The sequence below is a fragment of the Metopolophium dirhodum genome, chromosome 7 (assembly GCF_019925205.1).
Source record: "Metopolophium dirhodum isolate CAU chromosome 7, ASM1992520v1, whole genome shotgun sequence".
NCBI lineage: Eukaryota > Metazoa > Arthropoda > Insecta > Hemiptera > Aphididae > Metopolophium > Metopolophium dirhodum.
The window spans coordinates 28,712,960-28,735,428 of record NC_083566.1 but is presented as its reverse complement, the minus strand read 5'-3'; the positions used below and the strand labels follow the sequence as shown (position 1 = coordinate 28,735,428).

General features: G+C 31.4%; 1 protein-coding gene across 4 annotated transcripts in view; it reads right to left on the bottom strand.

The window, feature by feature from the left end:
• Positions 1-2,839: 2,839 nt before the first annotated feature.
• LOC132948236 (tight junction protein ZO-2) overlaps positions 2,840-22,469 on the bottom strand; it is a 42,899-nt gene continuing 23,269 nt past the window's right edge. For 3 of the 4 annotated variants that reach the window (XM_061018625.1, XM_061018627.1, XM_061018626.1), the window contains 16 exons: positions 11,920-12,092; positions 11,615-11,799; positions 9,794-10,051; positions 9,453-9,656; positions 8,909-9,019; positions 7,941-8,004; positions 7,566-7,868; positions 7,203-7,497; positions 6,967-7,138; positions 6,675-6,891; positions 6,441-6,615; positions 5,571-5,828; positions 5,149-5,403; positions 4,849-5,084; positions 4,305-4,566; positions 2,841-4,217 (listed from right to left, as the gene is read on the bottom strand). In XM_061018625.1, the coding sequence (XP_060874608.1) occupies positions 3,843-4,217; positions 4,305-4,566; positions 4,849-5,084; positions 5,149-5,403; positions 5,571-5,828; positions 6,441-6,615; positions 6,675-6,891; positions 6,967-7,138; positions 7,203-7,497; positions 7,566-7,868; positions 7,941-8,004; positions 8,909-9,019; positions 9,453-9,656; positions 9,794-10,051; positions 11,615-11,799; positions 11,920-12,092 (3,543 nt within the window). In that variant the 3' untranslated portion in view covers positions 2,841-3,842. Of the gene's footprint in view, positions 4,218-4,304; positions 4,567-4,848; positions 5,085-5,148; positions 5,404-5,570; positions 5,829-6,440; positions 6,616-6,674; positions 6,892-6,966; positions 7,139-7,202; positions 7,498-7,565; positions 7,869-7,940; positions 8,005-8,908; positions 9,020-9,452; positions 9,657-9,793; positions 10,052-11,614; positions 11,800-11,919; positions 12,093-22,469 lie in introns of all 4 variants that reach the window. The other variant, XM_061018624.1, reaches the window with a different exon arrangement.

Genomic DNA, 22,469 nt, shown 5'->3' with positions numbered 1-22,469 from the left:
AGGACGGCCCTCCGGCGGTGGGTTATTTATAGTAACTGGATTTGTTTGTGGTCTGTGCAAAACAGATTACAGACATTATATTGTGTAAAAAAAATAATATTATAATAATATATACATTACACATAAAAATATGGAGTTAGGAGACATACTTAATTTGTGTGTGATGTGAGTATATGACGAATGAATAACACATTATATCAATATATCCGGCTGACCTTTTCGACGCATTCATTAACGATGATCTTGCGAAGTTAGCAACCCCACTTTGAACTATCGACTTTAAACCACGGTGCCAATATTTTAAATTCTGAAACTAATTTGGAAAATTTTGAACACCATTTCTCGATGTGGGTGCAAATTTCACGCAGCACCACCCACATTGGCACATTGAGCTTATGACTTCAGGCGCATTTACAGCTACGTCGTGTGTCGTCTCGTGTCGATCAAATCGCATTGTGATAGGACATTACTTTTTGGTATCATGTAATAATCAAGTTGCAACCGAGTATACCAAGAATCGCCGATAGCTCTCAACTTTTACCAGTTGACAACCATTTATAGTTACCACACCCACGCACGACACGACACACAATGCGTAACTGACATCTGTGAACATACCTATTACATTTTGTTTAGTAAATTAATCGATTTTTAATTAACTTGTCTTCTTATTGACACTACTGATAGCTGATGTATTGTTGGAGATGTGTTTAGAAATATGATGAACTTAATATAACCAACATTACTACTATACTGCTTGAAAAAAATGTTAAAATTTGGGGGCCATAAATATTGTCTTGCATTAGAGGTTAAGGAACTAACTTTTTTGTCATTATATTGTAGATATAAAAATGTTTCGCATCGGAGTCCCACCAAACCTAGTTGCGGTTCTGCTGCAGGAACTTTAAATGTTGACCTATCAAATGCACCAACTAGGTAGATTCACTTTCCCACTACTAATGTACCTATACTGAAGTTGAAAATCGAAGCATTATTTTAACTACTTATCGTGTATACACACACAAAAGAAAAAAAATTGTAAAATTGTAAAATTAATATATTTGTCGCTCTGCTCAGATTATAAAATGTATTATAGGTATACACAGCACTACCGCAGACTAGTCTGAAGGCATCCTTTGGAATGCTGTTAGGATTTATTGTAATTTAATTGATTATTTCAATAGAAAGCAAAAGCTAAATATTTCATAACTTCTAAATTCTTTTTTATACATTTATTTGAGTAATTATTAAATCTAAAACCAATTAAAAAGAATCTTGAAATAATACTTCATCTGCTCTCCAAGCAGTTCATTGACAATGGAACCAGACTGCTGACAGGTAGGTATTAATATTATAATTTATCAACATGGCGTTGTATGTAAAGTATAATGTACATGTGGCCTGTTCTTAAAATTATTATACTACTTAGAACCCATATATCACGGTCCACGCAACAACCATCTACCACCCACCACCCAAAATATTGGTCTGGGCATCCGACCTGGCTATAGTAATAAAAACAATTTTAATTTAATTAATAAGAAATGTAAAAACCTGAAATACCTACTAATTAAATGATTTTTGGATTATTATTGTTTTCGTTTATAGACTTGATTATAAAATGTACAGAACACAATTTTATCGTCGATACCTTATTGACCTACAGACAGCCTGCAAGTCTGGCAACATACATGGAAGTTCATTATTTTTTTAATTTAAATTAATTTTTCAATTATATACCTGTAGTTTAAATTAATTTTTGGTCATGCTTTTTTCAAAGAGTTTTACTTTTTTTATAATTTATTATTGTTCTTTAATCCGAGACTTACATATCTATTATATTACTATTATAATTAATAGAAATATTGCATAAACATTTTTATACAAATATATTTATAAATAATAAATAAATCAATCAATTTCATCGGTCAATGGTGGACGGGGCAGCTATTATTTTATAAATTATTGAAAACAACAGTCAATGTCAAAAATCAAATCAAAAATAGCACTTTACTTAATAAAAAATGCGCAATATTACATTTTATATTTGAAATCCTTGTTGCACAAAACAAATGTATAACTCTGCTATTTTATAACAATAGAGAAATTTTGTAGAATCCTGTTTAAAAAGCTATTACTACCTAATGGCTTAACTTTTTTTTTTTTACGTGATATTGAGGACCAGAGGGGATCTGCTGTTGGTATTGCTTCTAGTCTGGCCTCCATGTTGGTGCAAACAAAAACAAAACTTGTTGACGTTACATCAATATGCTACCGGTGGTCATGTGCCCTAACGTGAATATACACCAGTCGTGTAGGAGCAAAGACCAATGTTGGTCATAATATCACCAGTGTAAAATATTGGCCAAGTACACCAGTCGTGTGGGACCGCCTTTAGAAGGCTTTCCTTAGTGTATGCTAGTATAGTAGTATGTATGTCTGCAAGCGAAAGAGCCAGGATCAAAGGGGTTAATAATGGCAGCATAAACCTATAAAAATACCTTTGGTATATTGTTACTTTACCTATTCTTTTGCAACATAATATTACGTTTTAACATACATATTTAGGTATACTGAAAACTATGGTGAACTGGTTAAGTCAGAATTAGGAGTTCGCACAAGTAAAATAAAAAAAAAATGTATATCCAGCAAAGTAACAATGTTCCCTAAAGTCAGTGTGTCCTTGGTATTATTTATGAAAAAATATAGGTAGTATACTTTACTAAGGAAAATATCCACATACAATGATAATTGTATTTATTTTCATAAAATAATAAAAATTGAGAAATTATTTTGTCATGAGAATAATGGGGAAAAAAGTAAAATCAAAACATTCATCAATTTGTTTTTATTATACACAATGTTTTTTTTTTTAAATCCCGATCAAAATTAATGATACAGTTTCAATCAGAAAAAAAATACTTAATTACTCTAATAACATAATTACATAAGTATCTATATTTATGGATAGTTGGAGCATGTTTTAACATAGTAATAATAAAAAAATTCTTATACAGATAAAAACTTAAGTTAAATAGAAACTATTAAAAGTATTCATACATCAAATAATAATAATATTGTAATAACATTGTTTAAAGCGTAATTGTAATTAAAAATTTAAGAGAATAAAAATAAGATAAAACCATAACGGTACAAAATCACAAAAATATTATAATTAATCTTCCATTCTTTTGGGAAGTAAAATAGTTTAAAAATATTTTGTGTAGTTATTTTTTTTGCACATTAGAAGGGCAAGAAATACAAATAAGGCACAAATATTTGAACATTTTAATAACTTTTAACATAATAAAAATTTATAGAAATATAATTTAAAAATTTGATCTAATAGCCAAACACTATTAACTATTAACTTGGCCACGTGAATTGGCCAACGATTTTTAATTTGTTCAACCCAATGGCACTGCTTGTACATTCAGTGCATGCTCAGTTTGTTCAGACTTTTGTTGCTTGTTAAATTCACATTTTGTATGTAAAATATGCAAATTATTTTAACTTTTGTTCAATTAATTAATCTTGATGGATATTGATGAATACAAATTGTGATTTAAATAGTATAATAATAAAAATAAAAATAACAAACAACTGAGTTTACTTATCGGTAAAATATGAATAAATAAAAAAATACACATAAGACTTAACAAAAAAAAAAAAAATAAATTACTGTCAATCAGTCCATCTATTGAAAAAACAAATTTATGAACATCTTATAAATATTTATATCGTAATATACAATTTTCGATGAGATAAAATTATAGGTAAGCGTTTATGCTCGTTTGAACCCGGTCAAATCACCTTTAAAATCTAACCGGATACTGTCGTTGTCACCGAAGCGCATCCACATTGTAGTGCCCACCACCGTTTGACACCCTATGATCGCCGCCATTAGTCATTCTGTGATCACCGCCATTTGACATTCTATGGTCACCTCCATTCGACATTCTATGATCACCAGCTACTGATGGCTTCTTGTACAATTCAAATGCGCTACCTCGTTGGTCACGATGTTGTGTTAAGTCCAGTGCATTTGGATCTCTATGGTGTTTGTAGTATATATGGCTACGATCCATTTGTTGAGAAGGCTGTTGTCCATTACCACCTCGTCGATCATAACCCCTATCTAAGCTACTACCATGGCCCGAATCAGCAGTATTCACATCTGTTGATTCTGATGAGTACTTGCTAGGTGATGAAGGCATCTAAAAATATTGGTTTAAAATTAAAATAATAAAAATGTTAAATAATAAATGATTTAATTAAAAACAACTATCATCAAAAATACACACCCCATTGGATATATGTGATGAATATGTGCTATCTGCCATGCTGAATGATTTTGAGTGCTGGAAACCAGCTGGAGGGGGTTGATAATATTGCTGTTGATGTTGCTGTTGTTGTTGCTGTTGCTGCTGTACTGGTGGTCGGTAATTTTTAGGTTTTGGAGGTGGTACAGGCTTATAAGATTGTTGTTGTGGAGGTGATTTTGGCAATGGAAGGGGTTTACTAGTGGCATACTCAATCATACCTCCAGAAGTACCACCTGGAGGTCTACAAACAAACAAGGTACTATGTAAGTATACAACACTACACATGATAAAAATAACAAAGATATATAAACTACAGAAAACTACAATAAACTACTAGGAACAATATATTATATCAAAGCTACACAATATATCTTTTACAAGAATAAGCTATATCATTTATTGGATCAATAATATTCAAGCTTCTATAAAACTGTAATGTTTTTAATTTTGAAATATCCCTATAAAATCAGAAATAAAAATTGAAGGTATTTTCTAAAATTAAAAAAAAATTAAATTTACTGACCTGTATTTTGGATAGTCTGATATTTTAGTGTCAACTGGTTGTTGAGTTGATCTAGTAAATCTATAAGGATCATGATGTCTACCTAGAGTGTTATTGCTGCCAGACTTAAGATCATCCTGAGAGTTTGAACACAAAGTTGTTGTAAGGTTTGCACTACCGTTGCTACCTCCATTCATGCGTACACCATAACTATCATATGAAGATACACTGTCATAGCTATTGTGCATATCATACAACTGGAAAGATAGATATGAATTTATTTTATACTAAGCTATTATTTAGTATTTTATTATGACATACTTGTTTACTACTGCTGGTATGGGTCCTCTGATGATGGGGAGTTGCATTTATGTAATTAGGTATATCTTCCATACCGTTTGGACTGAATAATCTATCTGTGGCTGATCTTTGACCATTAGCGCGATTTCCATGCAATGGTTTTGTGTTTCTATCGACGCGAGGCGGTAAATCTGGTGGCCCATTACCATTTACCATTAGTGTTGTGTGAGTAGGAGGACCAGCCATACGTAATGTTTGAGGAGGCTCATAACTCGCCTATTATAATTAATTAATTTGTATTAGGCTAACACAATAAATCAACTAACTTTTTTTTAAATTAAATGTGGAGAAAAACAATGGAATTTTCTTCAAATAAAAATGTATTTTATATTAGTTTTTTATTTTATACATTTCTTTATTATAACTTAATAAAAAATACATACTTGTTTAAACACTGAAGGTGAATATGGTGGAGGTGGATTATAATTAGGAATGGCAGAATCATCCTGAGTTGTAATACTTGGATCACTTGAACTTTTCACTAGTCTTGAACCAATTGCAGATGGACTGGCCGCTGCAGTAGAAGTTGGGGATGCTAATGTTGTGTTACTAGTCTCCATATCACTTTCAGGAGATGATGCATATGACAAACGTAAGGAGGTCATCGGGAATAACAAATCATCAGACAGGTTTTCTTCAGGCTGAACACATAATGCATGCCACATACACAAAACAACATGTTAGTAACTCACAATACATAAATCAGTTAATTTACAAACACAAATTAAATACACATTAATAAAGAACACAATACTTTAAGTTATATAATTATATGATAAATTATCTATAAGTGAATATGAATTAAATAGATATATTTTTGTATTATTTATTATTAGATCAAAAATATAAATAATTAGAATATTTTTGTTATTATTAACTATGTCTGAAGTAAACAATATATTATAAAATCAAAGTTAATAAATACCTAGTTTGATAATGTCAGTTAAAAAATTATTTTTGTTGTTTAAGATGAAAGAATAGAAAATTACAAATAAACTGTTAATCATGCAATATAATATAATATTATTAACAGCGAAAGTACATACAAGTAATTAATCAGATTTTCATAAGTAACCAAAAAAATCATTTGGTTTTCTAGCATAATCAGTATCACTAGAAATAACATAAGGGTCACAAAATGGATATGACATAGGAAGTAAATAAAGATCTGATAGGAAGTCTACAGTCTATAAATAATAATATATTTATAGTTTTAGAATACAGTTTGTATTATATAATGGTAATAACAATACCTTTGTCTCGCTGACCCAAGTTGGAGAACTCTGGTGTTTATCGATTAGTTCTCGAAGCTTGCGATACCAAGCGTCTCCTCCATTTAGAGTAAGTGATGAAGTAAATACATGAGACCACACTTTTTCTAATTTTTGACATTGTTCCAATAGCTTTTTACTGCTCTTGTGTGCAGTTCTATAAAATATCATTGGTAATTAATACTAATATACACAAAATTATTTAATACTCATTACTTTGGTAACCCAGCACGTAGTTCTTTGACCACTTGTTTGTTATCGGCGCGCAACATGATGACTATAGGATAAAATTGAGCATAGTTTAAACGGTCAACAGCATTTGGGGTGACATCTAACAAGGCGTGTTTCCCTCGGTCCATAATATCACGAATAGCACTTAAACGTATTATACCACTGATTTTCTTGCTTCCGTCAGTAGTGTTGTTTTCGAGTTCTAATAAACCAAATTAATATACTATTATTGAAAGTTAAGTCAAAATGTAGACATAACATTTTTTTAAATATTTACGAGGAGATAAGAATTTGTCGGGAAAGTCTTTGGTAAGTTTTTCTCGGGCAATATCTGATATCGGTCCAAACAAAACAACTGGTCGTACGAACCCTGTATGACTCAATACCACTTTTTCGTAGGCTGGGAACTTGCTTATACTATCCCCGAACACCACATCATCCCAATTTTCCTATAATAAAAAGTCAATTAATATTTCTCACTTCTCTTACATACATTGTTTATGATATTGTTACCTTGCTCAATGATTTTGATCTGCGGTGATTGTGTTTTCGTCGTCTAAAGAAACCTCCTTTACTTTCTGAAGCGTTCATCTCTTTCTTAGTAGCATTAAACTGCGCTGTAGCTAGTTCTTCAGCTCTAGCCTTATTCGGTATTATACCTTTTTGGACTTCTTGATTGTTTCTTCCAATACGGAATACTTGCCAAGAACCAACTACACCATTGTGCAATGTGTCCATTACATGGAAAACATCGCCTTTGCAGAAGCTCATTTCACCTTTGTTGGGCTGTTCGTAGTCAAAATGAGTCCTATAGTGTGCACACATGCATATTAAAAACACGTTTAAATAATTCTTTTGAACTTGGTTATTAATTACTTAATGTGGAATGAATCGCCTCGTTGATTGTTCATGATTTGTTCGTATTGATCGCGTCTGTGTTGAACGATAAGATGTATTTGATCTTGAAGGCTCAACAAGAATAGCACAGCTTCTTCACGAGTCACACCTTTCATATCCATATCGTTCACTTTTAATATCTTGTCACCTGGTTGCAGACCTTGGGTAAATGCCGGACTTCCAGGCTGCACGGCAGTGACGAATATACCAACCTCGTTGCCACCTGTCAATCGAATACCAACCGACCCTTCTTTTTGGAATGTAATAAACCGAGGATCGGGTCTGTTGATAAAATTCAAAATTAATTTAATTGCTCATCACTATCAACTATTAATTCTATGTTTAAAAACATACTTCAAATGTTTTGATTTTTGAGGTAACGTATCTTCATAAAACTGTCTAGTTGTACTGTAATAGTCTATAAAATAATAATAAAAATAGTATTTTAAGGAGTGTTTTATTAGTTGTAATCAGACGTATTCAGGAATTTAGTGCCCTGGTGCTTTTACCCCTCTCCTTCCTAAACACAGATTTCAATTTTTGAAGACAAATAATTTTTTTCCATAATATGGTAGGATATAAACATTAAAAAAAATAAAGGAAAACAAATACTTATTAATTTTTAGTGCAAATATATTGTTGCCAATTGTCATAGTAATACTCAAAGAAATCAACAATGATTAGGAATAGTTGGCCGCATTGAAACTTAAAAAATAACAATATAAAAGCTTTAAATAATAATTAATACCTATTAATTAGCATTTTGTTTAAGAGGACAGATTAGAAAAATATGTCAAATAAAATGTCTATACAGTCTAATATTAAGTGTTACCCAACTACCCAAGACTATACAAACAATATTCGATAATACAAAAGTGACGAATGATCATCCATCTTTCTATATGACACTGATTGTAATAATGTACGGTACAATTTTATTAGAGGATACCTCAACCGCATGTATTATCTGTCTTGCATACGTATAGCATAGAAAAATAGAGTTGAGAAGTTTAAATTTTGAGTTGTTATCTTTAATATAACAGTGAAATATTGTCAATCTTAAGCTTAAGAATGAACATTATTTTTTTATTTGTAATCTCACATTATTTGTTTGAAAATTTTTAATGATAATAGTGTTATGAGCATGTTATATTAATATTAAAACTAAAAAAAGCTCATTACTCGATTAAAAATTAAAATATTGAAAAAAACACAACGAATAAACACAGATAATGTTCTAAGCAGGGTTAAGACAAAGACAACACATGCGTAAGTGATGACATCCTCTTCACTCTTAAGGCTTTTTTTTTGGTTATTTGTACCTTCGGGTCTCGGTGGTGGCGGGCGAGGAGGTTCTGAATGGTCTTCAGCGCCACTTCTAGTACGACCATGGTTGTATGTAGGTCCCAGATCACCGTTATGCAAATTATTAGCTATAAAAAAAACACTTTATTTATTATATTATGCAAACACCATACAGAATCACATCAAATACAATTTTAAATAGGCAGCTAGTATAGCGTATTGACAATTAATGTAAAATTGAATGTGGACAATTTATAATGTTATAACTACTAATACTTATAAATTAAAATGTATTTGCCAAAATCATAGACCTATTAAGTAAACTTGAAAGTCTATATAAAAACCTTGTTTACAATAGACACGCTCATTAGTTTTTAAAATCTTAAATAAGTGTGTAATATTTATAGCCAATCAAATTAAATATGCAATTTATAAATTTGAATTATCTAGTTAATGGTCATACAGTGATTGAGGGAAGGGAATCTGCTAAAAATGTACTCTGTACTGTGAAGAAAAATTAAAGCTAATTTAGGCACACATATTATGGATTATTTTTTATACCCGATGTTGTGTTGTTATCCATGGCAGATGTGGGCCTGTCCAGTTGGCTCAGGGAAACGGAATCCAACAGAGGGTTACGGGATCGTCCACGTGGTGCCAAATTGCTTTTGGCTTCTTCCAGCATGGTCCTGCTGGGTGGTTGTACGTACAAGTTTTGAGATGGATACGCCGACCCGTTGATACCGTCCATATAGTTGTTATTTTCTATATATTATACAAACGAAACAAAACAACAACAATGTTAATAACGAGCATTTTTGATTTTTTTCTTTCAAATCGATCCAAAATTGTAGTAAGGGAGGCCTTAATTCTAAACGGCACAACCAAACCTTGTCTTATACCTTTTGTGTGCAGAGACGTCGGTTCGGATGAACCCGAATATTGTAAAACGTGTCCGTTGGAGCTTCCTTCTCGGCGCACAGTCAAACTTAGTTTGTCTTTGGCCGATTCGATCAGTCGCCTGGCTTCTTTGAGCGTCATGCCGTCCACCACCGAATGATTGTTGATCTTCAACAGCACGTCACCTTCCTGTACACTGTTATCACCGCCCTTTGTTCCTTCTTTGATAAAAATCCTGCTTCCCAAAACGATTCCGAAATCTAAACGTGACAAAATATACACAAATGTAAAAATATATTTAATATTCCTATAGTACCTATATATTGTATTTATGTACCGATCAATGAAATCGTTATATTCACCGAATTAACCTTCTCGGCGCCCTGAAGCACGCTTAGTGTTAACCACCCCCTTTTTCTAATACTATCCAAAGATCGTTATTTTAATGGGCTAACACCGAAGAGTGATGGGTAATTGGGTACAGCCGTCCCGGGAGTGAGAAATGGTTCAAAGGTATTATGGTTGAATAATTATTGATTGACACTTTAATTCAAATATTGTATTACATATAATCTTACAAGTTACAATTTATAAATAAATTGTACGAATGATTTAATGCAGTTCTTTTCGAGCTTTTAATTGGAAAAAATCTTTTATCAAGTGATCAAAGTCTAGTTCGTTTGAGATATGGTTCTCAATACACAGTGTGGACAAAACGTTGAGTTTTTCTTCCAGTAAATTGGTTCGTAAATACATTTTTATTCTTTTTAGTGCGGAAAATGACCTTTCAGAGGTGCAGTTGGATAATGCCACGGAAAGAAACAAATAAGTATACCCTTTAGTAATAAAAATTAAAAGTACAGTAAGTTGAATCTCAATTTGACAAATATTATACTGAAATTAAATAATATTATATTATAAATAAGTTAATATTTTTAAAATTAATCGTATTCCTGTTTATGAATCCTAACATCTTAAATGATTTTTTTACTAAAGTATTAATATGTAATTATATACTACAATTATTAATTTTTAATAAAAATCATAACTAATAACACTATTTAGACGAAAAAAAGTAATAGGTAACACCGCAATTATTTATATTTAGTGGGAGGTAATTTTGACAACTATTATATAAGTAACAAATTTGTTTAGATTTTACTGTAAAATAAGAGTACCTATCATTTAATAGTCAATCATATTATATAGCATTATAGCCCACCCCAAAAATTATTTCTACATACGCTACTGGAGTGAATTGACTTATTATAAAGAATTTGGATTTTATTCAACAGTACAGTTTTTTGAGAATAAAAATAATATAACATAAAAATTTGCCACCCCCTACAAGTTGCCGCCCTAGGCTCGAGCTTCACGAGTCTAGTGGTCAATCCGCCACTGATATTCGCCCTCAAGATATACGTGTTCAGCGCATAAATTCGGAGTAACTTATATCCACTGCATAGTATATATAGTTATAGGCTATAGCTAGTATACTTAGGTATATATAATATTATAAATCTTTGATTGATATTATGTTATACCTTACAAGGTTTGATAGTCCATGCCTAATATAACTTGAAAAATAATGATAAGGTAGGTAAGTAGGTTAGGTATTAAACAATTTGGTTTGACAATATTTTAAAACGTACGGTGTTCCTTGTATAATTAAATTAAGAACTCATCGCTTTGACTTATATATTCGACATATAACTTAACTGTACTGTTATAGCTATCCAGCCTAGTATGTATGTATGTATGTATGTATGTATGTAATACTATGTATGTATATGTCAGATGTCTGTAATAATCTGAATAATTACCGTCTTTTTTCCTGGTCTTATTCAGATGAATGCGCAGCGTGTGTGGCGTGTTTGAGGGCAACACCAGACGACGTCTCAGCGACAATGTCACGCTCTCGCCACATTCCCTCAGCACAGCAACTGCCGTACCGTATTCGACGTTGTCCAGTGACACGCCGTTAGCGGTCATTAGCCTGTCGTTAACCCTGCAATAGTAAAACAAAAATCAGTTTCCGTCAGATGCAGAGACGTCTCAATATTATATCGTGGGAGGGGTAGGTCCACATTATAAGAGTATTTTTGTTAATAATGTAAAACGCTCTCACATGAGCTTTCCTTCGGCGGGACCGGACTTCAACACATCCGACACGGCTATCGACGGGTCACCGTTGGCGAAATGAGGATTGTCTCGGCCGCCGCTTACCGCGATTCCGAACCCGTAACCGGGCACACGGTTCAGAGTAACTTGATGGAACTCCCAGACGATGCGATCTCCATTCTGCGGCAACAAAAAATAACGTTTAACATTAATAATTAATTGTTTTGCATTGTACTATGTATCCCTATGGTCATAGGGGAAAATATAATGTTTGAGATTTGGGGGGGGGGGGGGTGGCTGAAGCTGACATTTTTTTTACATAATATTTCTTTAATGCACCTACAATGTACCACGTGGTGTAAAATCTTTAGCTTTTTTTGGAGGGAGGGGAGAGTTAGATACTATGGTTAGAGGGGGGGAGGGGAAGCTTATTGTAGTTGCACATAAGCCCGTGGTATATGATACGCATTAAAGGATATAAATAAATAACAAATAACAACAATTATTAAATAGGAATCGTAATAATAATGATTTTTTAGGGTGTGGATTGTGGTGTACTAACAGCCAGCTGGGGGAAATTGCTAGTAATGCGCTCTAAGCATTGGCGCAAATCGCAGGGGTGCTAAGGGTGCTTAACATCCTGAATTTTATGTTAGCACCCCAAATCCTGTGATTATAACTTATAGTACTATCACCATAATATTTCCATTATAACTAAATTTATTAAAAATTCAAAAACAAATTCAAAAAATTTTCGTGCTTAAGCCCCCCTGATATTTTTGGGTGATTTGCGCCTATGGCTCGAAAACCGTTGTTTTTGAATTGTATCTAAATATTTGGTTGTAACAACATATTATACTCTAAAAATATATAATCTATATCTATATATTATAATATATATATATATATATATATTTAAATATATACAAATATATAAAGACGTAGGAAATTAGATGTATGCTCGAGGTACCAGTCGGATTTGAAAAATTATTTTTGCATTTGATAGGCCATTTATTAAAGAAGGTTACTTAACATCACAAAGACTATTTAACATCACGCTACGATCCATAGGAGCCGAGCAAAAGGACAAAATATTAGATGACACATGGCCTTTTGATTACAGTGTCCATTTTTTTTTGTATATAAATGGTTGGTAACCACGATTTAAGATAGTATGGTTGCCCGACGACCTATGATAATATCGTTTTAAACTGGTAACCAAATTAAATAACCAGAACAGCTGGAATATTCACCACTATAGGCACTAGTGCTTGTGACATGATGTGTGCCGATATAGAAGCAGAATTTAAGGGCTTATAGTCAGCGCGGTATAAAGACACTACTAAATATATGCAAGCGCTAGTTTTGAATTTTCCAGATGATTTTCATAGTGATTTCGGTAGACACTTTATCATTATTCATTGGGAAAAAATTCATACTATCTTAAATTGTGTTGGTAACTAATGTTTATATACCTAGTGGTAATTTTGCTGTATATTTTAACTGTTTTAAATCTTAGTGTTTGAAAAAATTCTACAACAGTACCATCGTTAAAAAATAATAGAGTACAAATAGTACAAATATAGAGTAAAAAAAAGAAAAGAGTTTGTAATAATTAATATTTTTCCCGGACGATGAAAAACAACCGGAATGTAGTTCGGTTAGGTTAGGAATGTTTGTAGGTTGGATTAATTAATAATGACAAACTTAGTATGACTTTGATACTTTATAGAGTTAAATTTAAAATTATACAGAGAGTTACACCAAAAAGGAGTTGAACAACCACAATTTCTTTTCCAGGCAAACTCCGGGTAATTCAGCTAGATGATAAGTGTAATAAGTAAACAAATAACAATAACAATTATTAATTTTGTCAAGCGTGAAATACCTACGAAAAGAGCACGTCATGATTTTTAACTCACCCCGGTATGGTGTGGCTATATTAAGACCTCAGTACCAATAATTGGTATTATATATATATAATACATATGAATTGTATTTTGTACAACGAGTACCTATATATATATATATTATATACATACATTAAACTGCATAAGCAAACATCGCAAACTGTCCGATAGTTAATTATATTCGGTAAACTAAAATAATAATAATAAAAACCTAACAATATTCAATTAAAAATAATATCGTTTAACTGTAGCAGTTCGTATGACAAGTTGTGTGTGCGTGTCGTAATATAATACACGCAGATCCACAACTCACAAGTAGGTTGCTCTACCTAAACATCCTCGTTTGACTGAACATCCAACACGGACATGATGAACCTATTCTCAATTTATTGATATACAATATACCTACATTATGTGACCTATTTAAAAAAAGATATTTTGCTCAAAACTTTCAATCGTTATTATATAGGAATTAGGTATCTACCTCCTATACCTACTTAGAAAATCGTATGCCTATAATAGAAATAATCTAGTTTATATGAAGCATTTTTACCCACGTAAGAAAAAAAAATCCACTAGGTATCTTATGATATATTAAATACCTGTATATTAATGCAAAATCATTGCAACAAAAAAAAAAAATAATTATAATTCAAAAATGTCAATCTATAGGTAAGATACCTGAGGCAATAAGTAGGGATAGTACAGTAATAAACTAATAACATAATAACCTACATTTCAACCGTATATTTATATATATAATTATTGACAGAACGAATATTAAATCTTTATTTTTTCCGTGCAAATGAAATCGTATTCCAGTGAACATAAACTGGTAAAAAGACGCGATTGCTACAATGCTATACATTACAGAAGTTAAATAAACACAACGAAATTACTGAATAATACCATAATCAATCAATAAACGTTTGAACAAGAACAAAAAGGTATGGTTTAATTTATTTAATAGTATACTTGACTTTTATACTAAATATATATGCTTACGTGTATACAAGGCAATTCAATTTTCATGAGACAAAATTAGTGACCATAATGCGATAAGTTCTTAATATGTGATTCTAGTTAATTTTGTTACATATAATTTAAAAGATATTGCAATTTGCAGTACATAATAATAAAATGTACTTCTGTAATAGTTCGCATTGCTCACAGGAACAAAACCATACAATTATATGAGTAAGACACATGAAATAAATACGTAATACAGAGTATAAGCATCGTATTAACACTTTACTCTTGTTGGCTTTTTACACAGGTAACCCGTTGGTCGAATCAGCAAATTGTATCAGCCGACGATTAATAACACGAATTTAATTATTTTAATAACCCCGCGATTGTCTACAATACACAGTGACCGATTGTTTAAAATTTAAATCATAAAATATACAATATATCATCAGTTCATCACTATTAAAGCAGTCGACAAATTATGAGGGGGAGGGTAGTCGAGGGCACCGTTGATAAACAATAATGTTATTACTTAGGTATTAGTTATTACTTTATATTATGCTATCCGTGTCGATGGTGCCGACATTTTAGGAAGGTATACATGAAAATCTAGTCTCGGACTAATATACCTATTATATTATTTTATTACTTGTGGATGCCGCAGAAGCCAGAAGGATTGAAAATTAAATAAAATTAAAAAAAAAAATAAAAACCGGACCTTGAGTGTTTTCAAACACTACAGTCTCACTTATATATTATTCATGTCTTGAGTGGATATCGTCTGAAACAGGGGCGGCAGTCACTATTTTAAAATGGCGTAGGTTAATATATTAACATATACGGATCGAGAATGGAAAAAAATTAAGTATACTTGGCTATCAACCTAACGTTAAAAAAAACGAGTAGTTATAAACCAGCAATGATAATAATTAAACGTATAAATTATGAGAATAATGATTTATAAACCGTTCTGGACTTCTGGCTCATAAAGTCATATATAAAATGTATAAAATGATATCAAGTGTGCGTGTATGACTTGAGCACAGAAGTGGTTGGGTATGAATAAAAATACACTTTTTGTCGTTCGTGGACATGTGTGTTTGTAATAATAATAATTATTGTTATTAGTTTGTCCGTCTATGACAATTAATCACTGTATGTAATAATTGACTACGAACGGCATGCAAACCTGAAGAAACTGTTTGAAAAAGTCAAAATATTACAAGGATTGGATTATTATTTAGTGTAATAAAAAATCGGTTGCGCCGGTCTTTTAATAACCGGAACATGCGATGATCTGGTTTAGTTAATATTATTATTATTTCTAAATACATACTACTGCAAATAACACACCTCGTTCTTGTCGTGGATTGCATACACAAAACGATGGTTTAATTAATAAGGTAATGATTTATATTTTCCACCGCTCGTACACATTATACTATTATCATAATAATATCTCCGTGTTTGCGTATAAAATGTAATATATTTTATATGACATATTATAATTTATGCGTACTGCGTATGCCTCGATTTCCATTTCTACAGCAGCGATGATCATGTAGGTGTGCTTATTTTATACAAACAAGGTTTTGTGTTTTTATATTTAATCAAAAAATGTAATTAATAATGATAAAAATAATAATCAATCGTAATCACTTAATATTATAATATTTAATCGGACGAAGACGACGCATATTCGAATAGGTCGATGAACCAATATCTATGTTTAATAATATTATAAGCGCCCGTAACAGAAATCAATTCGTACAAAATTCGTTTCAAACGAATTCAAATCGTCTGTAATGAGTATTGAGTATACAGATACTAATTTATTATACACGTATTATATTATAGTTTTTGCTGTTTTCGGTGTAAACTATAATATTTATCGACCGGTTCCACGAGACGGAATTGTCGAGAACTCGAGAATAGCATTGGCCCGTGTATATACAATTATGTTATATCAGTGAACGAGGTTTTGACCTTTAGCTCGGTCACGATATACGAAAACGAAATTTATCGCAGCATTTTTGACATAATAATTGACACGGCACTGTTGCGTATTCAATTATTTATTAAAATAACACTTTGTTATATCTAACGTGTTTCAAACGAAGAAGACGTTAAAAAAATGATCGAAACTATTAAATTGATAACGAATTAAATAAATTACGAAGCGGGAGGCAACAGGAGAAATTTTTTAACGGCTTTGAAATGTTTGATATTGTTTTAAATATTTGTGTACAGCAGCAACACTTGCAAATAAGTTACGCAGGATAGACGATAATAATAAAAATTGAAAACACGTGTGCGAATTGTTTTAATATTAAGTGAGGTAAGTTTTGAGGTCGAATTATGACGAAAAGCACTACAGCGAAAGGGAGAAAAAAATTACGATATAAACAACAACACACACGTAAAGAAGATTTAATTGTTACGCGATAAACAAATTAATTAAGTATAATTTCAAACGTCTTTACTTTCTAAGCGACCTGCCGAAAACTGGTTGTACATACTATTTTTACATTGCAGCGATAATTTCGTCCGGGGCGAAAATCCCGAATCCGGTCTTAATAATAATAATATTATAATAATAGTATTATAATATAAGTACTGGATTCTTCCTCGTTCAGTTTTCTTATTTTATTTGACATTTAATCCAGTTAAGGTTTTCGAAAACAGCAGATAAATAATATTATTATATCGTCATCACTTATAATGACATACTCACAAATTCGATAAGTAATAAAGTATTTGTACGCGACTTGTCTAGTTGTCTGCAACAACAAATATGTTCAGATATCCGCGGTTTTACTATGTATAATACGTGTGGAAAATTAAAAAGAACCTACACATAATTCTTAAATAAATATGTATAGAAAAGAAGTAATTTTGTAAGGTATTGTAGGCACGATCAGTCTGACTGGGTTTTTTTTTAGAGAAACCATCGTAGAGTCAAATCAAAAAGATCCGTACACAACGAGTCCGAGAGTTATGGAGATTTATATAAAGGGTGTAACAGAAAAAACTAACTAATGCAATAACTTTTGTTATTATTGATATTCAAAAAAATTTTTCTTTTATATTATTTACTACCTAGCTGAGCCAGTACTTCGTTGCCCGTGTAAATTGCAAGCATTATTAGCTTTCTAATAATTTTCTACTAATCTACTGCCGATAGTTATTTAGGGAGGGGGTTGATACGGAGTATTATATCGAAGAACAATGACTTTACAGTTATAATACTCATGCCTTGTAGAATTGTAGGATTTTGATAACTATTTTTTTTTATCTAAAAGAAGAAGACTTCTTACAGGCCGCATGATAACCGATTTATTATTTTATTTCAAATAATAGTATATTATAATTTGTAAAAAAAGCTTAAAATTGTATTATTTTAGAAGATATTATAAAGTTTGAGATTAAAATATTGAAAAATGGAGTTCAGTGCAGCCTGTAAAATATTACAAAATATAGGTATATTAGTAAAAATAATATTATCAAATTTGGTTGATTCTACAGAACAGGATCTTAGTCCCGTAGTGCGTATTTTTGTAAACAAAATTACATTAGCACCGGGCGCCTTAAAATATCGTACTAAAAAGTAAAAATCCAAAGAAACGGCGCAACAAGGCTGTTTCGAACGATTCCAAGATTGACAATAGATACAATTGATTTATACGTTATGGCGAAGTTAACTGTTTTCCATAAACGTATTATCGTATTAAAAATAATTTTTCATATCAAATGTATCTTATTGGAAATGAACGGTGTATTATTCGGAAATATAATAATTTTACATTTTTGTCAGTGTATATTATATTGTACTTTATGTTAAAACTCTATCCCTTTCGACGCAATGACCTCACTTCGCCACAACCACTAATTTTTCAACTATACCAATAACATAATATAATAATATCGTCAGTTCTTACAGTGTATAGTCTCACATATCGACGAACTCCGATAGGAGTTTATAATTTATATAATATATACATTATACAGATGAATATTACTATGAGTTATTTCACGGCCACTGAGATATATGGCACTATTATAATATAAACAGTATTAAACACGTACACGTATATATTCACAATGAAATATATTTGTAAGCATATATGACCAACGGCCACAAATGGATTTTGATCATTCCCACGAAGGGTAAGGGAATGTACTATACACTATACGTATTATATTCTTATACGACACGCGTTACCACGGCTGACCGTGACTGCTGTGATAATATTATAATCGAACGCATACTATAATAACAATATTATTATATTATTATTATACACCCCACATTGCAGTAGTTGCGTGATGTAGGTAATGAAAGAAAAACAAATTGTAACGAAATCGGTGGTTCTCAGGAAATATTTGTTAATTGTAAATACACAACTTTAACAGATCTTCAAAAAAAAAATAATTTATGAAGTATTTTAGTGGTGTATTTGTATGAGCTATGTAGTTGAGTATATATTATTAAGTAGTAAATTAAGCGTAGGAGCGAATCCAATGAAAACCCCTATTATACATATTATTATAATATTGTGTTGGGCGAGTCTGAATAAAAACGTGAAACGATGAACGGTATTCGAAAGATAAAAAATACATTTTCTGAATTTTTAAACCGTTCCGACCGCCATTGCTTTTGTCGTCATCTTACAGTGTTTGCTAAGGTAAGGTTATACACTGTTAAACATCGTGTATAAATAATAATGATATTTAGATATACATATTGTAATGAAAAAATACAGTAAACGACCGTTTCGTGCGGACGACAGCACCTAAACATATTATATATACAGTATACACTCTACGATATATATAGACAGATTACGATACTCTCGCGGTCATTAGCATATTTTTTTGTCAATGACGGCTGAGGATTGTACATTTTTCGTCAAACACGTATACCTATAGAATTTTAATTTATTATTATTTAAACGATAACGAAGATGAAGTAAAAAGAAAAACCCATAAAATCCTGTAAGAGTACACCTCGCGCGTGTATATACTACTTTATAATCAGTACTGTATGTCTGTATACTATTATTACTACGATATATACCATAATATACGTCACGTTAATATCATTATAATGCACCACTTAGTTAATATTTCGACGGGTATTGTTATGCTCGATGACTAGTGGTGGGGTACGGAGGAGGGGAGTATTGAATCCTCGACTGCGGGTGATGGACCAGCGTTATTCAAGCCCATTGTTTGAATATTGACTATATTGACTACCTTTATCTTTGTGTCGTGTGGAATTATTATTATTATCATTATTGAATACATTTAACACAGAATACGTGTTTAAAACAAATATCCATGATTTATGGGTTACAGGAGTATAAATAATAATATTATGATATTATGTTATAAACTAAATAGGTATATGGTGTTCGATACATCGGAGTCGTGATTGTTTCATAAATTGCCGCCACTTATCTACGAACGATTTATTTCCTTCTTGCGAAGATGCATACCGATTGTAACGACAGAAAGAGAAGTTTTTTCGTCTAGGGATAATTTATTATATTATGATTTTTGGGGGTTGTACTTCAACACTAATTGTCAGTACTTGGTGCGTGAAATGTTGTAATGACCCGGTTCACCCCCATATATACTCTTTGAACGATTTAGTCAATCTATTCCTACGAAATTATCTAGTTATAATGGTACACTAATTAGTAATTACACAGGGTAGTATATACTACTATTAATATATAACTGTCGTTAAACCATTAATAATTTTTAAATTAAATTTAAATAAGCTAAATATAATATTATTACAGCGAATTTAACAATTATTTCCGAGGGAAAAATACGATCCGTCCAAAAAACATTCGAGCTTTTATGTGTATGTGTATATATTTTATTATGAATGCGAATATGAACTTGATCGTTGTTCTTTGTAAACATTGTGTTTATACGTACATGAGGTTTTTGTTTTTAAGCGTATAATACACATGACTGGTTATTGTCGTTTCACTTAAAGAACGTTCTAAACAGTGTACTCGATATTATTATAAAATATAATAATAATATTATAATGATATAGGCGCAGTCTTGAAATTATTATGTTCAAGCATAATAAAAATATATACTACCGTGCGTGTGTTGTGTGTATTATTATTTAAGTAAATAATAAGATTATGATTAAACGCGTTTATTGTTGACGAGGCGAAAACAATAACCGTATTGTGAGAAATTGTTGTCGAACTAGCTACCAAATATATACACACCATTATAATATTAAAATTAAAAAAAAAAAATATACTATAATAAAGTATATAGTATACGTCATGATATAGCCTCAGTTCTTAAAAATAACAATAATAAAATCGTATACGATCGTGGGGCTATATTTTTTTTTATAAAAACTGACGATTCCAATAGCTGTGATAAGTATATTATATCGCATAGACCATCAGTTTAAATTTCAAGAGAAAGCCGGAGAGAGTTACTATCTATTATATATATTATTATATTATACTAATCAGTCATTTCAATTATATTGTGCACAGTGCACACGTATATTTCGATTTGAGCTTTCGGGTTTCAAGCTTCATCGAGTTCATCGTAAACATCGTCATCACCTTCCACTGGGGAACATCGTGTTGCATCGGAATAATATAATAATGTATAATATACATCTTCAGTGGCGGAGCAAGTGGCAAGTCAGTGACAAACTGACCAACACGGCAACACCTATATATTTATATATAATATATATAGGTACATACTATCTAAGTACTTCTGCAGCTGGTGCCTTTCTACACATACATATGTATATTGTACACAACTCTGTATAATTCATACTTATATATATATATAGTGTGGTCGATATGTACATTTTTAATAATTAAATGAAAGTAGTAAGCGTGCGCGTCCTTGGGAACTGGTTTTCCGACCAACAGAACAGGGAGTCCTACTGTATTTATACCTATATAGAATATATTCCATTATATAGTAGTATTATAATACACATACCGTGGAGCTCGCGCGCGCACTCGAGATGAGATAACCACAAGGAATGTGGTTTTTTTTTGTGCACACATACACAACAATTTATATTCCTGCCTAATCGTAAAAAGTGATAGATCTACTGCAAAATACCCGGCCCCCTACAACAGTGGACATTTTTGCGAACGCATTCATATAAATTATATTACGTTTGCAATAATAATAATAATACGTGCATGTATAACACTGTGTTTAAACTTGTAAGTTATTATATTATGTACATTATATGTATAAAATATGTATAATATATGCAACTGAAGGGGTCAGAAGTTCAGCACTTCGCATTTATAACATCAGAAGGGATTACATTGAGAGTTGTATGTACAGAATTCCCACCAAATTTCTAAAAAGTGAATTTCAGATTTTAGACGACGCGCGGTATCTGTGAAAATATTACCGATTCATGGGATGAAGGCACTGATGATGCAAACATCAATGCTATCAGAAATTCGGAATTGAAAACGTAATTTTTTTTTAATGTAAACTATGTAAATGATATATATGCCTATAAGTAAAAAATTCCAATCGGTTACGTGAAAGTAACAACAAAATAATATTACATCGATCAACGTTGCACGGTGTGTAAGTACATATATAAATATTAAATGCACTACAATATGTATAATAGGGTGTAGTCAAC